Source organism: Geotrypetes seraphini, chromosome 9 (assembly GCF_902459505.1).
Source record: "Geotrypetes seraphini chromosome 9, aGeoSer1.1, whole genome shotgun sequence".
Taxonomy (NCBI): Eukaryota; Metazoa; Chordata; class Amphibia; order Gymnophiona; family Dermophiidae; genus Geotrypetes; species Geotrypetes seraphini.
In genome coordinates, this window is record NC_047092.1 from 170032912 (window position 1) to 170050360 (window position 17449).

Below are 17449 nucleotides of genomic sequence, written 5' to 3' on the forward strand. Positions count from 1 at the left end.
AGAATCTGTCCCCGTCACTGGACCACCATCCCCTTCACCGCAACGTCCCTGCCGTCCCCTTCACCGCCCCGTCCCCGAACCCGCCATCCCCTTCACCGCCCCGTCCCCGCCGTCCCTTTCACTGCCACGTCCCCGCAGCATCCACCCTTCTCTCTCGCCACCTCACCGCCCTTCAGTGGCCCGAGAATCGCCCTCCCTCTCACCTTCGCGGCATAAAGAAACTTAAGGGAGGGAAGGCGCAGCTCCCTTCCCTCCCTCCCTCCCCCTTACCTTCGTGGTGCTCTAGAAAAGAAACTGATGCCGGCGAAGCCTGCCTGTGCCACCCTGCAGTCGGATGTGTTTGAGCGGAAGCTTCTCCTCTGACAATTGTCATTTTATAAACACAAATAAAACAGAGCAAGGTTCCACAAAACCCATCTCCCCTCCCTTTCACAAATATCCCCTTCACTATTGTGAAAACTGAACAAACCAAATTACTACAGAATGCTAGATAGAAAAATCAAGCTAAGAGAATACTTTAGTCATACATGGCAAGAATAATGTTAGGGGAGTGCAACTAGGGTAACTGCCCCCTGGTCAGAGAGAAAGCCCTAAGCCAGCTGGAAGCTAAAGAAGCACAGCCTGGACTTTGCGGTCCCCAGTTATGTCTAATACCAGCTCTAGCAGGATACATATTTCAAATCGGGAATATTCTAATCACAAAATATAAAATAAATTTTTTTTTTTTTCTTTTTGTTGTCTGGTAATTTTATTCTTCAAATCACATTGGTCTCAGGCTTCGGTTTTAGGTTCCTTCTGTCTTCATCGTGGCATGGCTGGCTCCTGAAGGTAAAATAAGCGCAAGAGGAGCTGGGGAAAAGATGCCGAGCCTGACACGGGCACAATTTTTTTTACCACAGGAGTAAGACTTTTCACCGCTCCCACAGGGCAGTAAAAGGTCTTGTCCCCATTCCTGCGGTAAACCAGTTGCAAATGTCTCCATTCCTGAGGATTTACTGCGGTGACCCACGGTTTACCGCGGGAAACGGTCCATGTGTCATTCTCTAACAAGAGCTTAGCCTGTAGCTATTAGTACAGGGAACTCGTTGGGTGAGCACAGGCCAGGTGTAGAGATGTTAATTTTTTTACACTGTGAGATACCTTATGTATTGGTACGTCAGGTCCGTTTGTGTTGGTTTTAGTTAATAATTAAGACCCCGTTTTTAATTGCAAATCGCTTTGAATTAATGATATTGTGATACATTAAAATTTTAATGAAACTTGATACTTTAAAAAAAACAAACCTCTTTCTATATTCTAAAGACTGAACTAAAAGCCAGTCCTGGCCACAATTAATTTTAAGCTGGAGATCCACAAAGTGTCTCCTGATTTATTTGTCCTGCGGATAGGACAAACCCTAGCCCTAGAGCAGGGGTAGGGAGCTCTGTTCCTCGAGAGCCGTATTCCAGTCGGGTTTTCAGGATTTCCCCAATGAATATGCATTGAAAGCAGTGCATGCAAATAGATCTCATGCATATTCATTGGAGAAATCCTGAAAACCCGACTGGAATACGGCTCTCGAGGACCGGAGTTCCCTACCCCTGCCCTAGAGGCAGTTTACACACCACTTGGAAGGATTAGGGAGAGTTGCCAAAGGGAAGGGTGGGGGTGCCTGCTCCCCCCTTAACAAACCTACACATTCTGCAATAAAAAAAGAAAAGTAACTCACCCCGTTTATCCATCATTAGATTAGCTGCAAGGTTCTGGCAGTCCTGGAAATGGGAACGCAAAGAAAGCTCAAAACTTTCAGCTTGCACGTTTTACTTTCTCCCCGGTTAAGTCTAAAGATCGGCGCAGGATTTCTGCTCTGCCGGTTTCCGCTTCTTGAGAGCTGAAGCCCTAACTTCTTTTCAAATGAAAGAGACAGGTTTCCCCTCTCCTGGGACGTTTCATGGGACTCAGAGTCAGCATTGCTGTCTTCCAGACCCAGCTGTCAGGAATCAGGAAGCGTTAGCTGTAGACTTTGCTACGGGAACAAGGCAGAGCCAGACAATGACTCAGTTGCACAAGGGGTCAGGACTGCCCATCTGACCCTGGCAGGGCTCAGATCACGCCGGTTGCCCAAGTTATCCAAACTGGCCCAGTCCAAGATTTGGGGCGGTCCTACCGTGGTGCATTATGGGATCTGTAGCTTCGATTTCGAACCTTGGTCCTGCCCAAAAAGTTTTCTTCCAGAAACAGGTTAAGTTGGCATCGGGAAACTGCAAGAGCAGAGCTACCAAATTGCCCAGTTGTGAGAAAGAGACTTTTTGGCCTGGTAAGGGCTTAAGGGTTAAGCATACTGGTGTCCTAGGCAACTCCCCCACCCCCACCAATCATTATAGTTCAAACACCAGAGTAAATGGGCTACAGCAGTGGTCTCAAACTCAAACCCTTTGCGGGGCCACATTTTGGATTTCTAGGTATGTGGAGGGCCGCAGAAAAAAATAGTTAATGTCTTATTAAAGAAATGACAATTTTGCATGAGGTAAAACTCTTTTTAGTTTATAAATCTTTCCTTTTGGCTAAGTCTTAATAATATTGTCATTTATAGCGAAAGAGACGTATGATCAAGAAACTGTTATATTTTACTTTTGTAATTATGATAAACATACCGAGGGCCTCAAAATAGTACCTGGCGGGCCGCATGTGGTCCCCGGGCCGCGTGTTTGAGACCACTGGGCTACAGTATTTGGAATTTCCCACCCTCCTGTTTGGTTAGAAACATAAAAAGATGACGGCAGAAAAGGGCTATAGCCCATCAAGTCTGCCCACTCTACTGTCCCACCCCATTAAGTCAGAGTGCTGCTCGACCCACGTAGAGATCCCACGTGGATGTCCCATTTATTCTTAAAGTCGAGCACGCTAGTGGCCTTGATCACCTGCACCGGTAGTTTGTTCCAGTGATCCATCACCCTTTCTGTAAAGAAGTACTTCCTGGTGTCACCACCAAATCTCCCTCCTCTGAGTTTGAGCGGGTGCCCTCTTGTGACTGAAGGTCCCTTAGGAAAGAATATGTCGTTTTCCACCTCGACACGACCCGTGACGTACTTAAATGTCTCAATCATGTCACCCCTCTCCCTGCGCTTCTCCAGAGAGTAGAGCTGCAACTTGCCCAGTCTTTCTTCGTATGAGAGACCCTTGAGTCCGGAGACTTTTGGAGTATGCCTGGTCGACAGTGACAGGATCTTGTCTTGCTTAGATTGCAGTTGCTTTTTGGTGCCTCCCTCAAGCATACTACCCTCCCCCCTCCAGAAACTCCTGTCCTAGGTGGCTACCTAGTTTGCCTGATAGTTCAGCTAGCCCGGTCCTAGTTTGAATGTACACCCCCAGATCAGTGTGGTATTTGAAGTTCCAAATTTCTGCTGATTGTAATGAGTGCTACCAAGGCAGGATTAACCAACAGGCCAAGTAGGCACGTGCCTAGGGCCCGAAATGGTCAGGGCGGCCCGATGAAGGAGGGCATCAACATTGTTTTTTCAAAACGACGATGGGCCCCTCCAGCATCAATCGCCAACGCGATTGGCAATTACCCCCCGATCGGCAACGTGGGCCCCCCCCCCATCGACGGAAAGTAAGACAAGCAAGCAACGTGGGTAAGAAAGGCAACGGGAACTGTAATTGTGCAAGCGATGCTGCTTGCCCAAAGCTTCCCTCTGACGCAGCTTCTTGTTTCCGCTTGGACGCATGGTGGGGTGGGGCGGGGGGCTCGGTGTACTTGGGTGCCTAGGGGCTCTCGACTAATTAATCCTGCCCTGAGTGATACAGATTTCTAACCTTGATGAATGTTAAAAAATCAGAACAGCCTCACTCCTGGAGCTGGGTATGTATCAGCTCTGTTCAAAACAATATTGTGCATTGCACAAGAAACTGCCACTGTAGCAGCTGGAGAATCTGACTTCATATCTGTAAGTTAAGGGGGTCAGTTTCCCCGCAGAGCTTTTTCAAGATTCTGCAGCAAAAATGTTGCAAATTTTTCAGCAATTATGTAAGCATGTTTTCATCAATTTGCATTTAATTTTATTTTTTAAATATTTTTGGGTATTTTTCATGTGTCCAATTAACTTATGTGGTTCTTTTATGGGATTACTCGGATTTGTGAAAAATCAATAATATAATGAAACACACTTTCACAAGAAAGAAGCAGACAATGTCATGTAAAGAATGTAGGCAGTGCTGCTTTAGTTCCAGGGAGAAAGTTCAGACTGAACTGGAGGAAAAGCCTCAGACAAAAGCCCTCCCACCACCACAATGGTGGATAGAGGTGGTAGGGTGGTAACCTCACTGGCAAAAACCTCCGTTATACTCCCAACGTAAAAAACTATAAGCAGGGCTGTCTATGCTTGATAGAAGAAAAAACTTTCCACTTATCTTAATTGATCGGTACACCGACGATGGCCAGCGTTTCACTAACTTGCTGCCTCAGGGTGTATCAAGAGTCCGATCAAAACTAAAACCAGAAAAGAAAATTACATCAGTATACTGGACTTCAAGCATAGCTTCAAGACTATCTTCAGAAGCCACAATGACATACCTTTAAGTAGGACGCCGCAACGTCTCATTCGATCAAAATGATCAAAAAGATGGCTGCACCATGACAGTACCGGGTTATAAACTCCTGGGGAATGACGTCACACCCCGGAAGTGGCTGTGCAATAAAACAGCTGACTAAACTGCTGACATGAAGGAGACGCGGTCTGAAAAAATTATATGTGTTTTATATAATTATATATATATGTGTGTATGTGAATAAACTTGTTTAGAAAGTTTTTATCAAAACTGTTAAATGTTCAAATGTTAAACCGCTCTCAAAGAAAAAAATCAAAGAAAAGTGTCGAAACTATCAGAAAAATCAGAGGAAATCAAAAGATCAGAAGAAGACATTCCACTCTAGTTTTTGATTCAGCCCATTTGGTTCTTCACTGTCCAATTTATAAATCCAGGCTTGTTCAGCCCGTAAGAGTTGCTGTTGTCGGTCAGAGCAGTTGTCAATGATATGATCAATGACACAGCATTGTAAATCAGTAAATGTATGGTTATACTCCAAACAATGTGTAACCATTGGAGCTTGGAGTCGATTGTTTCGAATGCAGCTTTTGTGCTCAGTGACCCGTGTTCTAAAGGGACGAGTGGTCTGGCCCACATAAATTTTGGGACAAGGGCAAATGAAAGCATAGACCACAAACGTTGAATTACATGAAGTAATATGTCTAAGCTCAAATGATTGTCCTGAGCTCGGGTGCACAAATATGTCTTTGAGTTCTTTTATGGGATGACATGGATCATAATCATGGTACTGGGAAAAAAGAAGGAGGGTGGAGAGTGAATAGCAGAGGGGATCTGAGGGAGAGAATAATGGGGGAAAAAAAGCAAGAAGAGGGGGGTTCATTGAGGGGTGGAGGAGGAAGAAAAAAGATCCTGGACTGAGGAGGGGGTCTGAGACTGGGAGAAGGGGGAATGGTCCTCTCACATTTCAGAGACAGACATGGGTAGCATGGAATGTTGCTACTCTTTGAGGATTACGCATGGAATGTTGCTACTATTTGGGGTTCTGGAATGTTGCTACTCTTTGAGATTCTGGAATGTTGCTACTCTTTGAGGATTCCGCATGGAATGTTGCTACTCTTTGGGGTTCTGGAATGTTGCTACTCGTTCGGTTTTGGCCAGGCACTAGGGACCTGGATTGGCCACCGTGAGGACGGGCTACTGAGCTAGATGGACCATTGGTCTGACCCAGTAAGGCTATTCTTATGTTCTTATTATCCCCACCAACACACCCTCCACCCATTTTCCATGTACGAACCTCTCCCTCCCTCCTTCTTTCACCTTCTCAGTCTACCTTCTCTCTCCTCTCACTATCCCCCTCATCATCCCTCTAATCTCCTCATTCATGCATTCTCTTCTCTCCTCCTACACAACTCACAGCCCCTCCGGTCTCCTTACTTTTCCTCCATGACCCCCTCATCCTTCCCTTCTCCATTCACTATTTTGCCACCCTTCATTTCCCTCACTCAAATATTCCCATTTCCCCTTTCATATCTAACTCCCTACCCCCACCTCCAAGAACCTGAGGTGATGTCATGTTTAAAATCTTCCTCCTTCACATCTTGACTGGCAGCAGGAGGGCTATATTGTGTCCAGTTCATAGACAACAGCACGAAAGACAAAGGCGCGCGCTGACAACTGAGCGCAAGATGGAGGCGCGCGCTGAAGAAAATTACAGTTTTTAGGGGCTCCGACGGGGGGTTTTGTTGGGGAACCCCCCCACTTTACTTAATAGACATCGCGCCGGCATTATGGGGGGTTTTGGGGGTTGTAACCCTCCACATTTTACTGTAAACTTAACTTTTTCCCTAAAAACAGGGGAAAAGTGAATTTTTCATTAAAATGTGGGGGGTTACAACCCCCCACAACGTCCCCACAATGCGGCGCGATGTCTATTAAGTAAAGTGGGGGGTTCCCCCACACACACCCCCGTCGGAGCCCTAAAAACGGTAATTTTGAGCGGCGCACGCCTCCGCGCTGCGCTCAATTGTCTGGGCACGCCTTTGTCCCGGCGCACTTTTGACCTGACACCATGTGTCCAGCCAATCCATCCAGTATACCTCCTCTGGTCTGACTAATTTGAACAGCTTCATCATTGGCACAGATGCCAAGAAGGAAAAGTCCCCAAGAGGTGCGGTGTCATGTTTCAGTCAAGGAAACACTTACTATTGTTTTCAAATAATTTATTTAATTTATTTATTCAATTTTCTATACTGTTCTCCCTTGGGAACTCAGAACGGTTTACATTAATTTATTCAGGTACTCAAGCATTTTTCCCTGTCTCTCCCGGTGGGCTCACAATCTATTTAATGTCCCTGGGGCAATGTACCATACCTTGCATTGCTTTTGAAAACAAGAGAACTTACTGTAGAATCTGATGGCAGATAAGAACCATAAATCCAATCCAGTCTGCCCAGGTTAATTTCTGCTGAAATCTCAGTTGATCTCTGGCATCAAAATCATACAAGCTGGAAGCATCTACCACCACAGCCTCAGATAGCTTAGACTCCATTAGACACTTGTAAAAAAAAAAAAAAAAAAAAGGATGCCAAGCTCAGAGGGGAAGGGTGCCATGCTTCTGTTTTCAGTGTCTCAATCTGTGTGCATGTATCTTAGCCCAAAAAGGAAAGAAGGGAGAGGCAGAAGTAATCCTTGTCCTTTGTGCAATGTTGTCCATTGCCTGCAATGCTGCCAGATACTTTTTTTTTTTTTTTTTTTTTTTAATAATCCCACCCAAGTACCTTGAAAAAGCAGCCCAAAAACAGCCCAATCTACAAGGGGGTGCTGAAAAGTTCTGGCGAGTTTCTACTTTTTGCGTTCAGTACTTTTCTGACCAAACAAAAAAAGTGGAAACTCGCTGGACTAAATGTGTAGCCCTCGACGGAGACTGTCCCAACTGAATTTTGTCGGACAGGCTAAGAACACTGAGATTATTTCCCCTGGTGGGAAAGGGTCTCTTCTCTGCTGCTTGCGCTCACAGTGAGCCAGATCCGTAGTTGCGGCTATCAGCCTGAGCTTACTAAACCTAGGAGTTGGGACAAACCCATCAACAGATGAGAAAAAACACCCATAGTCCCAAAAAGAGAGACTGAAATCAGACAGATCCATTTTTAATTTGTGTATTTTTTTTCAATTTGTATTTAAAAAAATCACTTTCACTTTTCTTTATATTATTTAATATCAACAATGTGTCCACTCACCATTCAATAATCAGTGAGAGAGCTTATCTTATGCGTCTTGTTACTGCAACAGAGGAAGACTGGGCAACAACAGAGGGACACGGAAAACCCGTCCGTATACGAGGTCCCAGTTCTGTAGGTGCCATTGGGTACTGCGCACCCCCCCAATACTGAGCAAGGATTTTAATTTGTCCAGTGAGGGACAGTTTGTCTTGGATTTGGCACCCCCAATCATTTTGAAGTATTGGTGCCTCTTGCTGTAGAGACCGGTACAGAGGGATCCTGAAAACCTACAACATGGGGGTGGTACCTCAGGGATTCATCCTATCTCCCCTTCTGTCTAATATTTACTTGAGCCCTTCAATCTCTATCCTAGAGAAATATGACATAAAGAGTAATCTTTGTGCAGATGATACACAGTAGAGAATGACATGGGGAACAAATCTGTCTCCGTCCCCGCAGGAACTCAATTGCCCTGTCCTGTCCCCATGAGTTATGTCCCTGTCCCTGTCCTATTCCTGTAAACTCTGCCTTAACCGCACAAGCCTCAAACACTTATGATTTTAAAGTGTTTGAAGCTTGTGCAGTTGAGGACAGAGCTTGCGGGAATGGGGGCAGGGACAGGAAAAATAACTCGCTGGGATGGAAAAATTGTCCCCATGTCATTCTCTAATATACAGCTCTGTGTAATAATGGGTCGAGATCAAGAACCATCTATTAGGAAGGTAAATCAATGCTTTTGCAGCAATGACTACATGCAGTGGCAGGGTGCAGAAGATAAGCATACTAGTTATTCACTTAGGCCCTATTTTACTATGCTACGGTAGAGGTTTTTACTGCAACCTGGGGCCCTAAATGCTATGATGCTGCTCCAATGCTCGTAGGAATTATATGAATGTCAGAGCAGCGTCAGAATATTTAGCGCTCCGGACCATAGTAGAATCTTCTATCGCTGCTTAGTAAAAAGGGGGGGGGGGGGGGGGAAAGGGCTGTTACTAACAAATAATGCCTTGGATTGCACCTACTAATAGAGTTCTAAGTAGTCTGCAACAGCTGTTATGTATCATAGGTGACACTGAATTTTTTTTACAGACCACTTATAGTAACATAGTAACATAGTAGATGACGGCAGATAAAGACCCAAATGGTCCATCCAGTCTGCCCAACCTGATTCAATTTAAATTTTTTTTTTTTTCTTCTTAGCTATTTCTGGGCGAGAATCCAAAGCTTTACCCGGTACTGTGCTTGGGTTCCAACTGCCGAAATCTCTGTTAAGACTTACTCCAGCCATTGAAGCCCTCCCCTGCCCATCCTCCTCCAAACGGCCATACACAGACACAGACAGTACAAGTCTGCCCAGTAACTGGCCTAGTTCAATCTTTAATATTATTTTCTGATTCTAAATCTTCTGTGTTCATCCCACGCTTATAGCCTAAGTGGTTTACATTCAGGTACTCAAGTATTTCTCCCTATCTGTCCCAATGGACTCACAATCTGACTAATGTACCTGGGGCAACGGGTTAAGTCACTTGCCCAGGGTCACAAGGAGCAGGCTGGGCTTGAACCTGTATCCCTAACCACTAGGCCACTCCTCCACTCAACTGATTCAAGCACTATATTAAAAGATGACTCAATATTTATTTATAAGCAGCACCTTTACCTTAATTGAAACTTAAGCAGGTACAAGTCTACTATAATGGTAAAAAAAAACCATCTTAACACCCGTTGCAATATCCTGCAAAACATTCTAAAGTTCCTCTAATTTAGCACATATCCTTTGAATTTGCTATATGATTAAAAAAACTTATTAATCTGCATTAATTAAATGGGCAAATATCCCAAAATCTTTTTGTATATCTACTGCTAAATGTAAACACACAAACTCCCCGAACCTTCTGACAAAGTACCCCAACCCTCTACTGTCTCGAGTCTCAAACGCTATGTGTTTCGTCCTATGACTGACCATGCTACGTTTTCTCATAAAATGTTCTCCCACGCTGTCACACTGTTCGCCATCCTGTCCTACTAGACGCCATAGTTACCATACTGTGTTTTTCCATACCATGTCTGCCATACTACAATCTCTCGTGTCATGTTAGCCACACGATGTTTGCCGCTCCATGTCTTCCATGCTATGTTGCCCCATGCACGCTTGCCTTACCATTTTTGCCAAATTGTGTCATACTATGTTAGCCATGCGTTGTTTGGTGTGCTATGTTTTGCCATACTGTGTTCACTATACCATGTTTTGTCATATCATGTTTTTCACCATGCTTTGTTAAGTATGTTTTGCCATCTCTATCAGACAATGTTTGCCATGCTATCTTGCACAATGCTATGCTCATACCTACTCTGCTTCTTATGACCCTGGGCAAGTCACTTGGTCCCCCCATTGCCCCAGGTTTATTACACAGATTGTGAGCCCACCAGGACAGACAGGGAAAAATGCTTGAGCATCTGAATAAATCCATGCAAACCGTTTCTGAGCTCCCCTGGGAGAATGGTATAGAAAATTGAATAAATAAGTAAACATGGTCACAGGAAAAGTTATTCAATAGCTAAATTGTCTCCAAGAAATTCAGTGTTCTTCATTTTATTCATAGTTGGTAAATTTCTGACAACGTGGAAAGATTCTATCTAGCATAGGTCACAAGGAAAGTTATTCAGTAGCTAAATTGTCTCTAAGAGATTCTGTGCTCTTCGTTTTATACATATGTAGTTGGTAAGTTAAAGTCCACATGCATACTTCTCAGATTTTTCTGCAGTGTGAGTTGAAAGCAATAACCTGCACAGTTTCTGGAACTAGGCAGTTGAAAAACATCCTTTTGAGAGTTTAAGCAAGGTTATGAAAAGCTAGAGGGAAAATATATTTATCTTATGAGGCCAGAAGTCTTAACCATTTGGGGACCTTTGTGGTTCAGTTTCCTTTTCTAAATATGTTATCAGTTATCAAAGTTTTCATAAGAACAGCTTCTGGAACTGGGCAGTTAAAAACATCCTATCAACCATTTAAGAGCATAACTTGGATTTTGGTACAGCCTTTTCTCGTTATTTGTGCGTTCCCAAAGCACAATTTTGGCATATCCATAGTTGCATCCATTGCGACCAATATTTCCCATTTGTGCCGCTGTGTTCAAGTATTTGTGGACCAGCTGTTTTTTTTTTTTAAAAACTTCCTTTGCTTTCTCTTTCACCTTGGGGTCTGACATTTGCTTCTAGATATGGCCCCCAAGTGTCCAGAGAGTGAATTGCAAGCATCTACATGTACGCCAAGTGCTGTCCTATGCAGGAATCTAACCCTATTTTCCGCGGTTCTGAGGCAGAGGGCTGGATTCTCAAAGTCACTGATAGTGTCTCTTTGGATGACGTTGAAATGCACTGATATATTTAATTTCAATAAACTTTTTATTTATCAGTGATTCCTGCCACATCCAGAGACTTTGTTGTTCCATTTTGTGTTGTTTTAGTTTCACTATTTTAGTAACTTCAAGTGGTGGGGAAGGAAGATGACAGTCTTTAGCAGTGTATCGCAAACTGTGTGCCATGGCACACTAGCGCTGCAGCAGATTCCAGTTGTGCCCTGATGAGACGCCGGTAAAGAGGAGAGGCGCCAGCTGACTGCTTAGAGGACATGCCTCTCATGGCGAGAGGCACATCCTATAGGCAGTCAGTTGGTGCCGACTCTCCTCCTCGCTGGTGTCTCTTCTCCTCTCCCCGCATTTCCCTCCTCCTGGATCCCCCACTGGCAAAGTGGCAGGTTCAGTGTCGTGACCGGAAGGCCTCTACACATGGGCAGATGTCAATGTGATGACATCGCATCAACATCTGCGCACTTTCGGGTGCTTTCCGGCCGGGACATCAAGTTTAGCGTGCCACCTGGCTGAAACGTTTGCGGGACACTAGTCTATAGGCATCAAACACTATTCTATAAATAGCATGATCCATTTTATAGAGTAGCAAGTTGCACCAAATCTTGTGTTTAACTTTAGGCATCAGACTTACGACTGTTGAAACCTGGTGTAAATGCTGGTACCCAAGTTAGGTGCTCTTACCCATTATTTTATATCTACACATGTAACTTTCTGGAACACCCTGACATGCCCATAAACCTCCCTTGGCCACACCCACTTTGTGATATGCACTATGGGAGTTAGGCGCCCTGTCATATAGAATAGCGTAATCAGATGCACATTTTAATGAGTGCTAATTAATATCAATAATTGGTTGTTAGCACCCAATTATTGATGGTTAAGAGCTTGTGAGCCAATTAATTTGATTGCACATCTCAGCAGCACACTCCCTACCATACCATGCAATATTTTATATCCTGCAAATTTTGACAAGGATTCATTGTGGCATACCATAAAATTCCTACATTTTACAGTACAATTACAGTAAGATTCTTAGATTACAATTGAATGATGACCATGAGAACTATAAAGAGAAATGGTAGTAGGAAGAGTTCTGTTGCAGATATAATGGTAGGTTATTCCAGGGTTTTGGGACCCTGAAATTTGAAGGAATAGCTTTTTATGGTGGACTTGGGGAGCAGGAAAAGTCAGCTTAAAGTGCTGTGTTGTTCTGGAGTTATAGAACAAATATGCAACTTTAATATCAGCTATTGGTCCCTCAGAGAGTTCTCTCCATATATGGCCTTATGGACCATACAAGCAATCTTAAACTAGTTATTTTTTTCAAAGTGACTTAATCGAAAGATTAGTCTAGCAATCTCCGATACTGCTTCTCTGTGATGCCTGAGTACAGAGAGTTGCAATAGTCTAAGTATGGGAGGAGAACAGCCTGAACAATTATCCTAAAACTAACCTGACTTAAAACAGATCTAATTGTTGTTGTCTTAATCTACAGAAGATTTTTTTTTTTAAACCAAGGAATCAATGTGAGATTCAAAGGCTAGGTAGGAGTCCAGAATGATGCCCACAACTTTGGATGTTTTCTCAATCAACACCAAGTCTGATGTGGTAAGGAATTATACGGTAATCTCCAAACCAAGGTACCTTGGTCTTCAGTTTACTAAGTTTGAGGAAGTTCTTCTGCGTCTATGTACTCAAGTCTTCCATAATCCTTGCTAAGTACTCTAATGTATCATAAAAAGATTCTTTAGCTAGACAGAGGAGGAAAATATTGCCTGCGTACAAAAATGTATGAACTTGGGGAATGTCAAATCTCTTACCCAGGGTTCTTAAATATACGTTTAACAGGAGAGGCACATCATGAAGGCAATCAGCCGGCACCAGCGTCTCTCCTCTCCACGTATCTTCCCTGCCCGCACCCCCCACCCCCCCATTGGCGGCTCAGGGCCCATCTGGAGGGTTTTCGCACATGCACAAACGTCAATGTGATTATGTCATTTCTTCGACGTCCGCACACTTCCAGATGCCTCAAGCCATGGCCACTACGTTTAGTGTGCCATGGCTCAACAAAGTTTGCGAGACACTGCGCTAAACCTATCTAGCCCACTACAGGAAAATCAGCATATGAGATCTCAGCGCTGGCTTCTCTTTTTAAATTGCAGTGGAAATAGTGATGCACAGAACTAGCCAATCATTAGGCCAGACTAGGAGGCTGCCTAGAGCAGCTGCAGTCAAAACAAAATAGGTCCTGACATCCAAACAGACTCAAAGAACTATCAACACATGCTTTAACCTGCATTTTCATAGGATGTTTGTATGATGATCATGATTGTTGAGTTTAATTATCAGAATCTTGAGGGCTGCAGGCTAGGGACTGAAAGTTAAGGGGGGGTGGGAGGGGTGCTATACATTGAAAGTTTGTCCAGATGTCAATTTCCTATTTTAGGCCAGGGGACTGTGGCCCTGCAACTGCTCCAAGCACTCCTCCACTGCCTGGAGGAGAATACTCCGCCTCCTCTACTTCCAGGATCAATAAAATATACACATTTCCTCCAAATAAGGACACTGCCTGTAGGGTAATTCACGTGCTGTTTATAATGTAATGTAATGTAATTTATTTCTTATATACCGCTACATCCGTTAGGTTCTAAGCGGTTTGAAGAAAATCATTTTTCCTTCCTGTTTTGTTTGATTTTCTTACACAACATCCCTTTGTCAAAACAATAGACTGTAAGTATGAAAAAAGTACAAGAGTGAGCTGGATAAGGAGCTACACATGCAATGATATGCACCTTATCCTCATGTGCAGTAACCTTATTATATTATTGCATTCTACATTTTTCTACTGTAGTTAAATTTAAATGGCATTTTTGATTGGCAAAATTTATCCCCCATTGCAGGCTGAATAGGGTCTAGGACGATTCATTGCGGCCATTTCAGCGCTGAATCATCCCAAGAAATGTCCTGTGCTGAAGGCTCCTACCCTGTTGAATTGCTCGTGGCAACCTAGTTGCAGGCTGAATATTTGAACAGCAAGATACGACCTTCCTCTCTCTCTGCACCTCTGCTCGTTGTCCCGCACACAGAATCCCCCTCCTCCCAGAAGTATGACGAGGCTCCAGGTTCAAAGAGAAGTTTTGAGTGCATGGCTGCATCCCCTTGCTAAATACGGATGTCCCCCCCAAAAAAAATTCTACCCTCCCCCCCTCTGTGCAATCCGGCACCTCTGCCCACCAACAATACCGCAGAGTTCCTTCTCCACTACTCTGTCCCCTCTTGAAATTGGATTTGAAATGTCCTGCGATGAACTGGCTGTGATGAATCATTCCATTCCAGGCTGAATATGTGAAACTCAGCTGAGTCAGGAGGCAACACTTGGAGAAGCAACTACATGATTTCATCAGCTAGGTACTTTAATTGTTCTCATACAGTGACATGGGGACACTGTGTAAGAAAATCAAACAAAAAGCAGGAGAAAAGACTGTAACAGCACATGAATAATCCATCAGGTACTAAAGTGCTTGTATGATCGCCCCTGAAAGTAGTTCACACATACCTGGTTTCATAAGGCTTACAGGGATAGACTTAAAGATTTTAATATGTATACTTTGGAGGAAAGGTGAGAGATATGATAGAAAGATTTAGATACCAAGCATGAGTCAAGACTCCTTCAATTGAAAGGAGTCTCCGGAGTGGAGGACAAAGAATGAGGTTAACGCGGCAGAGAGAATTCACTTGCGGACAAGGCCGAAGCAGCCTGTTTAGAGTGCTGCTGGCCCGATGCTGATTTGGAGGGAGGTACCGATATGTAGGGCTCGCTCAAGGTCGGCGGTTTGGATGGGAAGGATGGCTGTGCGGTGGCAGGGGGCGGCAGCGTTCTGCTGCACAAGGGCGAGAAGGCAAGGGTTCTGCTGCACAGGGAGATGGGAGGGACATAAAGATCCTGCAGGGGGAAGGCACAAGGGGATGGGTGAGAGGGGAGGAAAGATGCTGCACATGTGGGGGAAAGGAAAGAGGAAGAATTGGGGTGAAGGAGAGGAAGGGAGAGATGATCAAAAATAAGACCTAGTGTGTTTTTTGGGCCCAAAATTAATATAAGACAGTCTTATTTTGGGGGAAACACGGTAGATGTGTGGAATAGTCTCCCAGTATAGGTGGTGGAGACAAAGACAGTCTGAATTCAAGAAAGCGTGGGACAGGCATATGGGACCTCTTAGGGAGAAGAGGAGATAATGGATGCTGCGGATGGGCAGACTGGATGGGCCAGTTGGCCTTTATCTGCGGTCATATTACTATGTGGTCATCTGAAGATAATATTCCCAAACGGTGCTTTTCCATATGTGAGGTTTATGCCTAACAATCTCGCAAATTTACCGCTGGTGCTCCCATTAATATTGTGTTTCCCTGAAAATAAAACCTATCCTGAAAATATGCCCTACCCCCAAAAAAAGCTCTAGTCTTGGGATTCGCCGGTGGTTCCCCTTCCCTTCCTCTCATCCCTTGTGCAGCAGATCCCTTAAGCGAGCACCGCCACCCCCCCCCCAAGCATCCGCCGCACAGCCGAACCCCCATCCTTCCCTCCCTCCCATCTGAACCCCACCGACCGCAAGCGAGCCCTAGTACATACCTCCCTAAGCAGCGTCGGGCTGGCAGCACTCTAAACAGGCTGCTTTGGCCTTGTCCACCCGTGAATTCACTCTGCCACGTTACTGATGATCAGTAACGTAGCAGAGTGAAATCACGGGTGGACAAGGCCAAAGCAGCCTGTTTAGAGTGCTGCCAGCCCGACGCTGCTTAGGGAGGTATGTAGGACTCGCTCTCGGTCGGCGGGGTTCAGATGGGAGGGAGGGAAGGATGGGGGTTCAGTTGCAGGTGCTCACTCAAGGGTTCTGTTGCACAAGGGATGGGAGGAAAGGGAAGCTGGGCAAGGGTAGGAGTGAAGGGCCACTACTCGGACTGGAGGAGGGTCACAAGTGGTGTTCCGCAGGGGTTGGTACTCGGACTGCTGATGTTCAATGTATTTATAAATGATCTAGAAACAGGGACGAAGTGTGAAGTAATAAAATTCACAGACAACACCAAATTATTTAGTGGAGTTAGGACTAAAGAGTACTGCAAAGATTTACAAAGGGACCTGAACAAACTAGGAGAGTGGGCGACGAGATGGCAGATGAAGTTTAATGTAAAAAATGTAAAGTCTTGCACGTGGGAAACAGAAAACTGAAGTACAGCTATACGATGGGAGGGCTGGTAATGGGTGAAAGCACCTAAGAAAAGGACTTAGGGGTAATAGTGGACAAGACAATGAAGCCATCGGCACAGTGTGCAGCGGCCTCTAAGACGGCAAATAGAATGCTAGGTATTATCAAGAAAGGTATTACAACCAGAACGAAAGAAGTTATCCTGCCGTTGTATCGGGCAATGGTGCGCCCCCATCTGGAGTACTGTGTCCAATATTGGTTGCCGTACCTTAAGAAGGATATGGTGACACTCGAGAGGGTTCAGAAAAGAGCGACACGATTGATAAAAGGTATGGAAAATCTTTCATATGCTGAAAGATTGGAGAAACTGGGGCTCTTTTCCCTAGAGAAGCGGAGATTTAGAGGGGACATGATAGAGACATAGAGAAAGTGAAGAGAGACAGATTCTTAAAACTCTCGAAAACTACAAGAACCGAGAGGGCATTCGGAAAAATTGAGAGGGGACAGATTCAGAACCAAGTTCTTCTTCACCCAAAGGGTGGTGGACATCTGGAATGCGCTTCCGGAGGGTATAATAGGACAGAGTACGGTATTGGGGGTTCAAGAAGGGATTAGATAACTTCCTGAAGGAAAAGGGGATAGAAGGGTATAGACAGAGGATTACTATTCAGGTTCTGGACCTGATGGGCCGTCGCGTGAGCGGACTGCTGGGCGTGATGGACCTCTGGTCTGACCCAGCAGAGGCACTGCTTATGTTCTTGCTGCTACAAGGGATGGGCTGAAGGGAAAGAGGAAGAATTGGGGGTGAAGGGAGAGATGATCATGTATAAACCCCAAAAATAAGACCTAGTGCGTTTCCTGGGCCAAAAATTAATATAAGACGCTAAATAGCTAAGAAATAGCTAAATAACTAAGAAGAAAAAAAAAATAATTAAATTGAATCAGGTTGGGCAGACTGGATGGACCATTCGGGTCTTTATCTGCCGTCATCTACTATGTTACTATGTACTTGCGCTGAGGCGCCGTATGCCAACTTCCGTCATGCATATTAATTGCGGAGATCCTGGAAAACTAGACTGACTGGCGTCCTATAGGGGGAAAAAAAATTCAGAACGGGGGAAGTCAGGCCCGTCTG

At 44.7% G+C, this 17449-nt stretch overlaps 1 protein-coding gene across 4 annotated transcripts in view; it reads right to left on the reverse strand.

The window, feature by feature from the left end:
* The window catches only part of LRRC31 (leucine rich repeat containing 31), a 42443-nt gene extending 40237 nt beyond the window's left edge, over positions 1–2206 (reverse strand). For 2 of the 4 annotated variants that reach the window (XM_033959683.1, XM_033959684.1), the window contains exon 1: positions 1709–2203. In XM_033959683.1, coding sequence (XP_033815574.1) covers positions 1709–1724 — 16 coding nt within the window. In that variant the 5' untranslated portion in view covers positions 1725–2203. Of the gene's footprint in view, positions 1–1708 lie in introns of all 4 variants that reach the window. The other 2 variants (XM_033959685.1, XM_033959682.1) reach the window with 2 other exon arrangements.
* Between the last annotated feature and the right edge of the window lie 15243 nt (positions 2207–17449).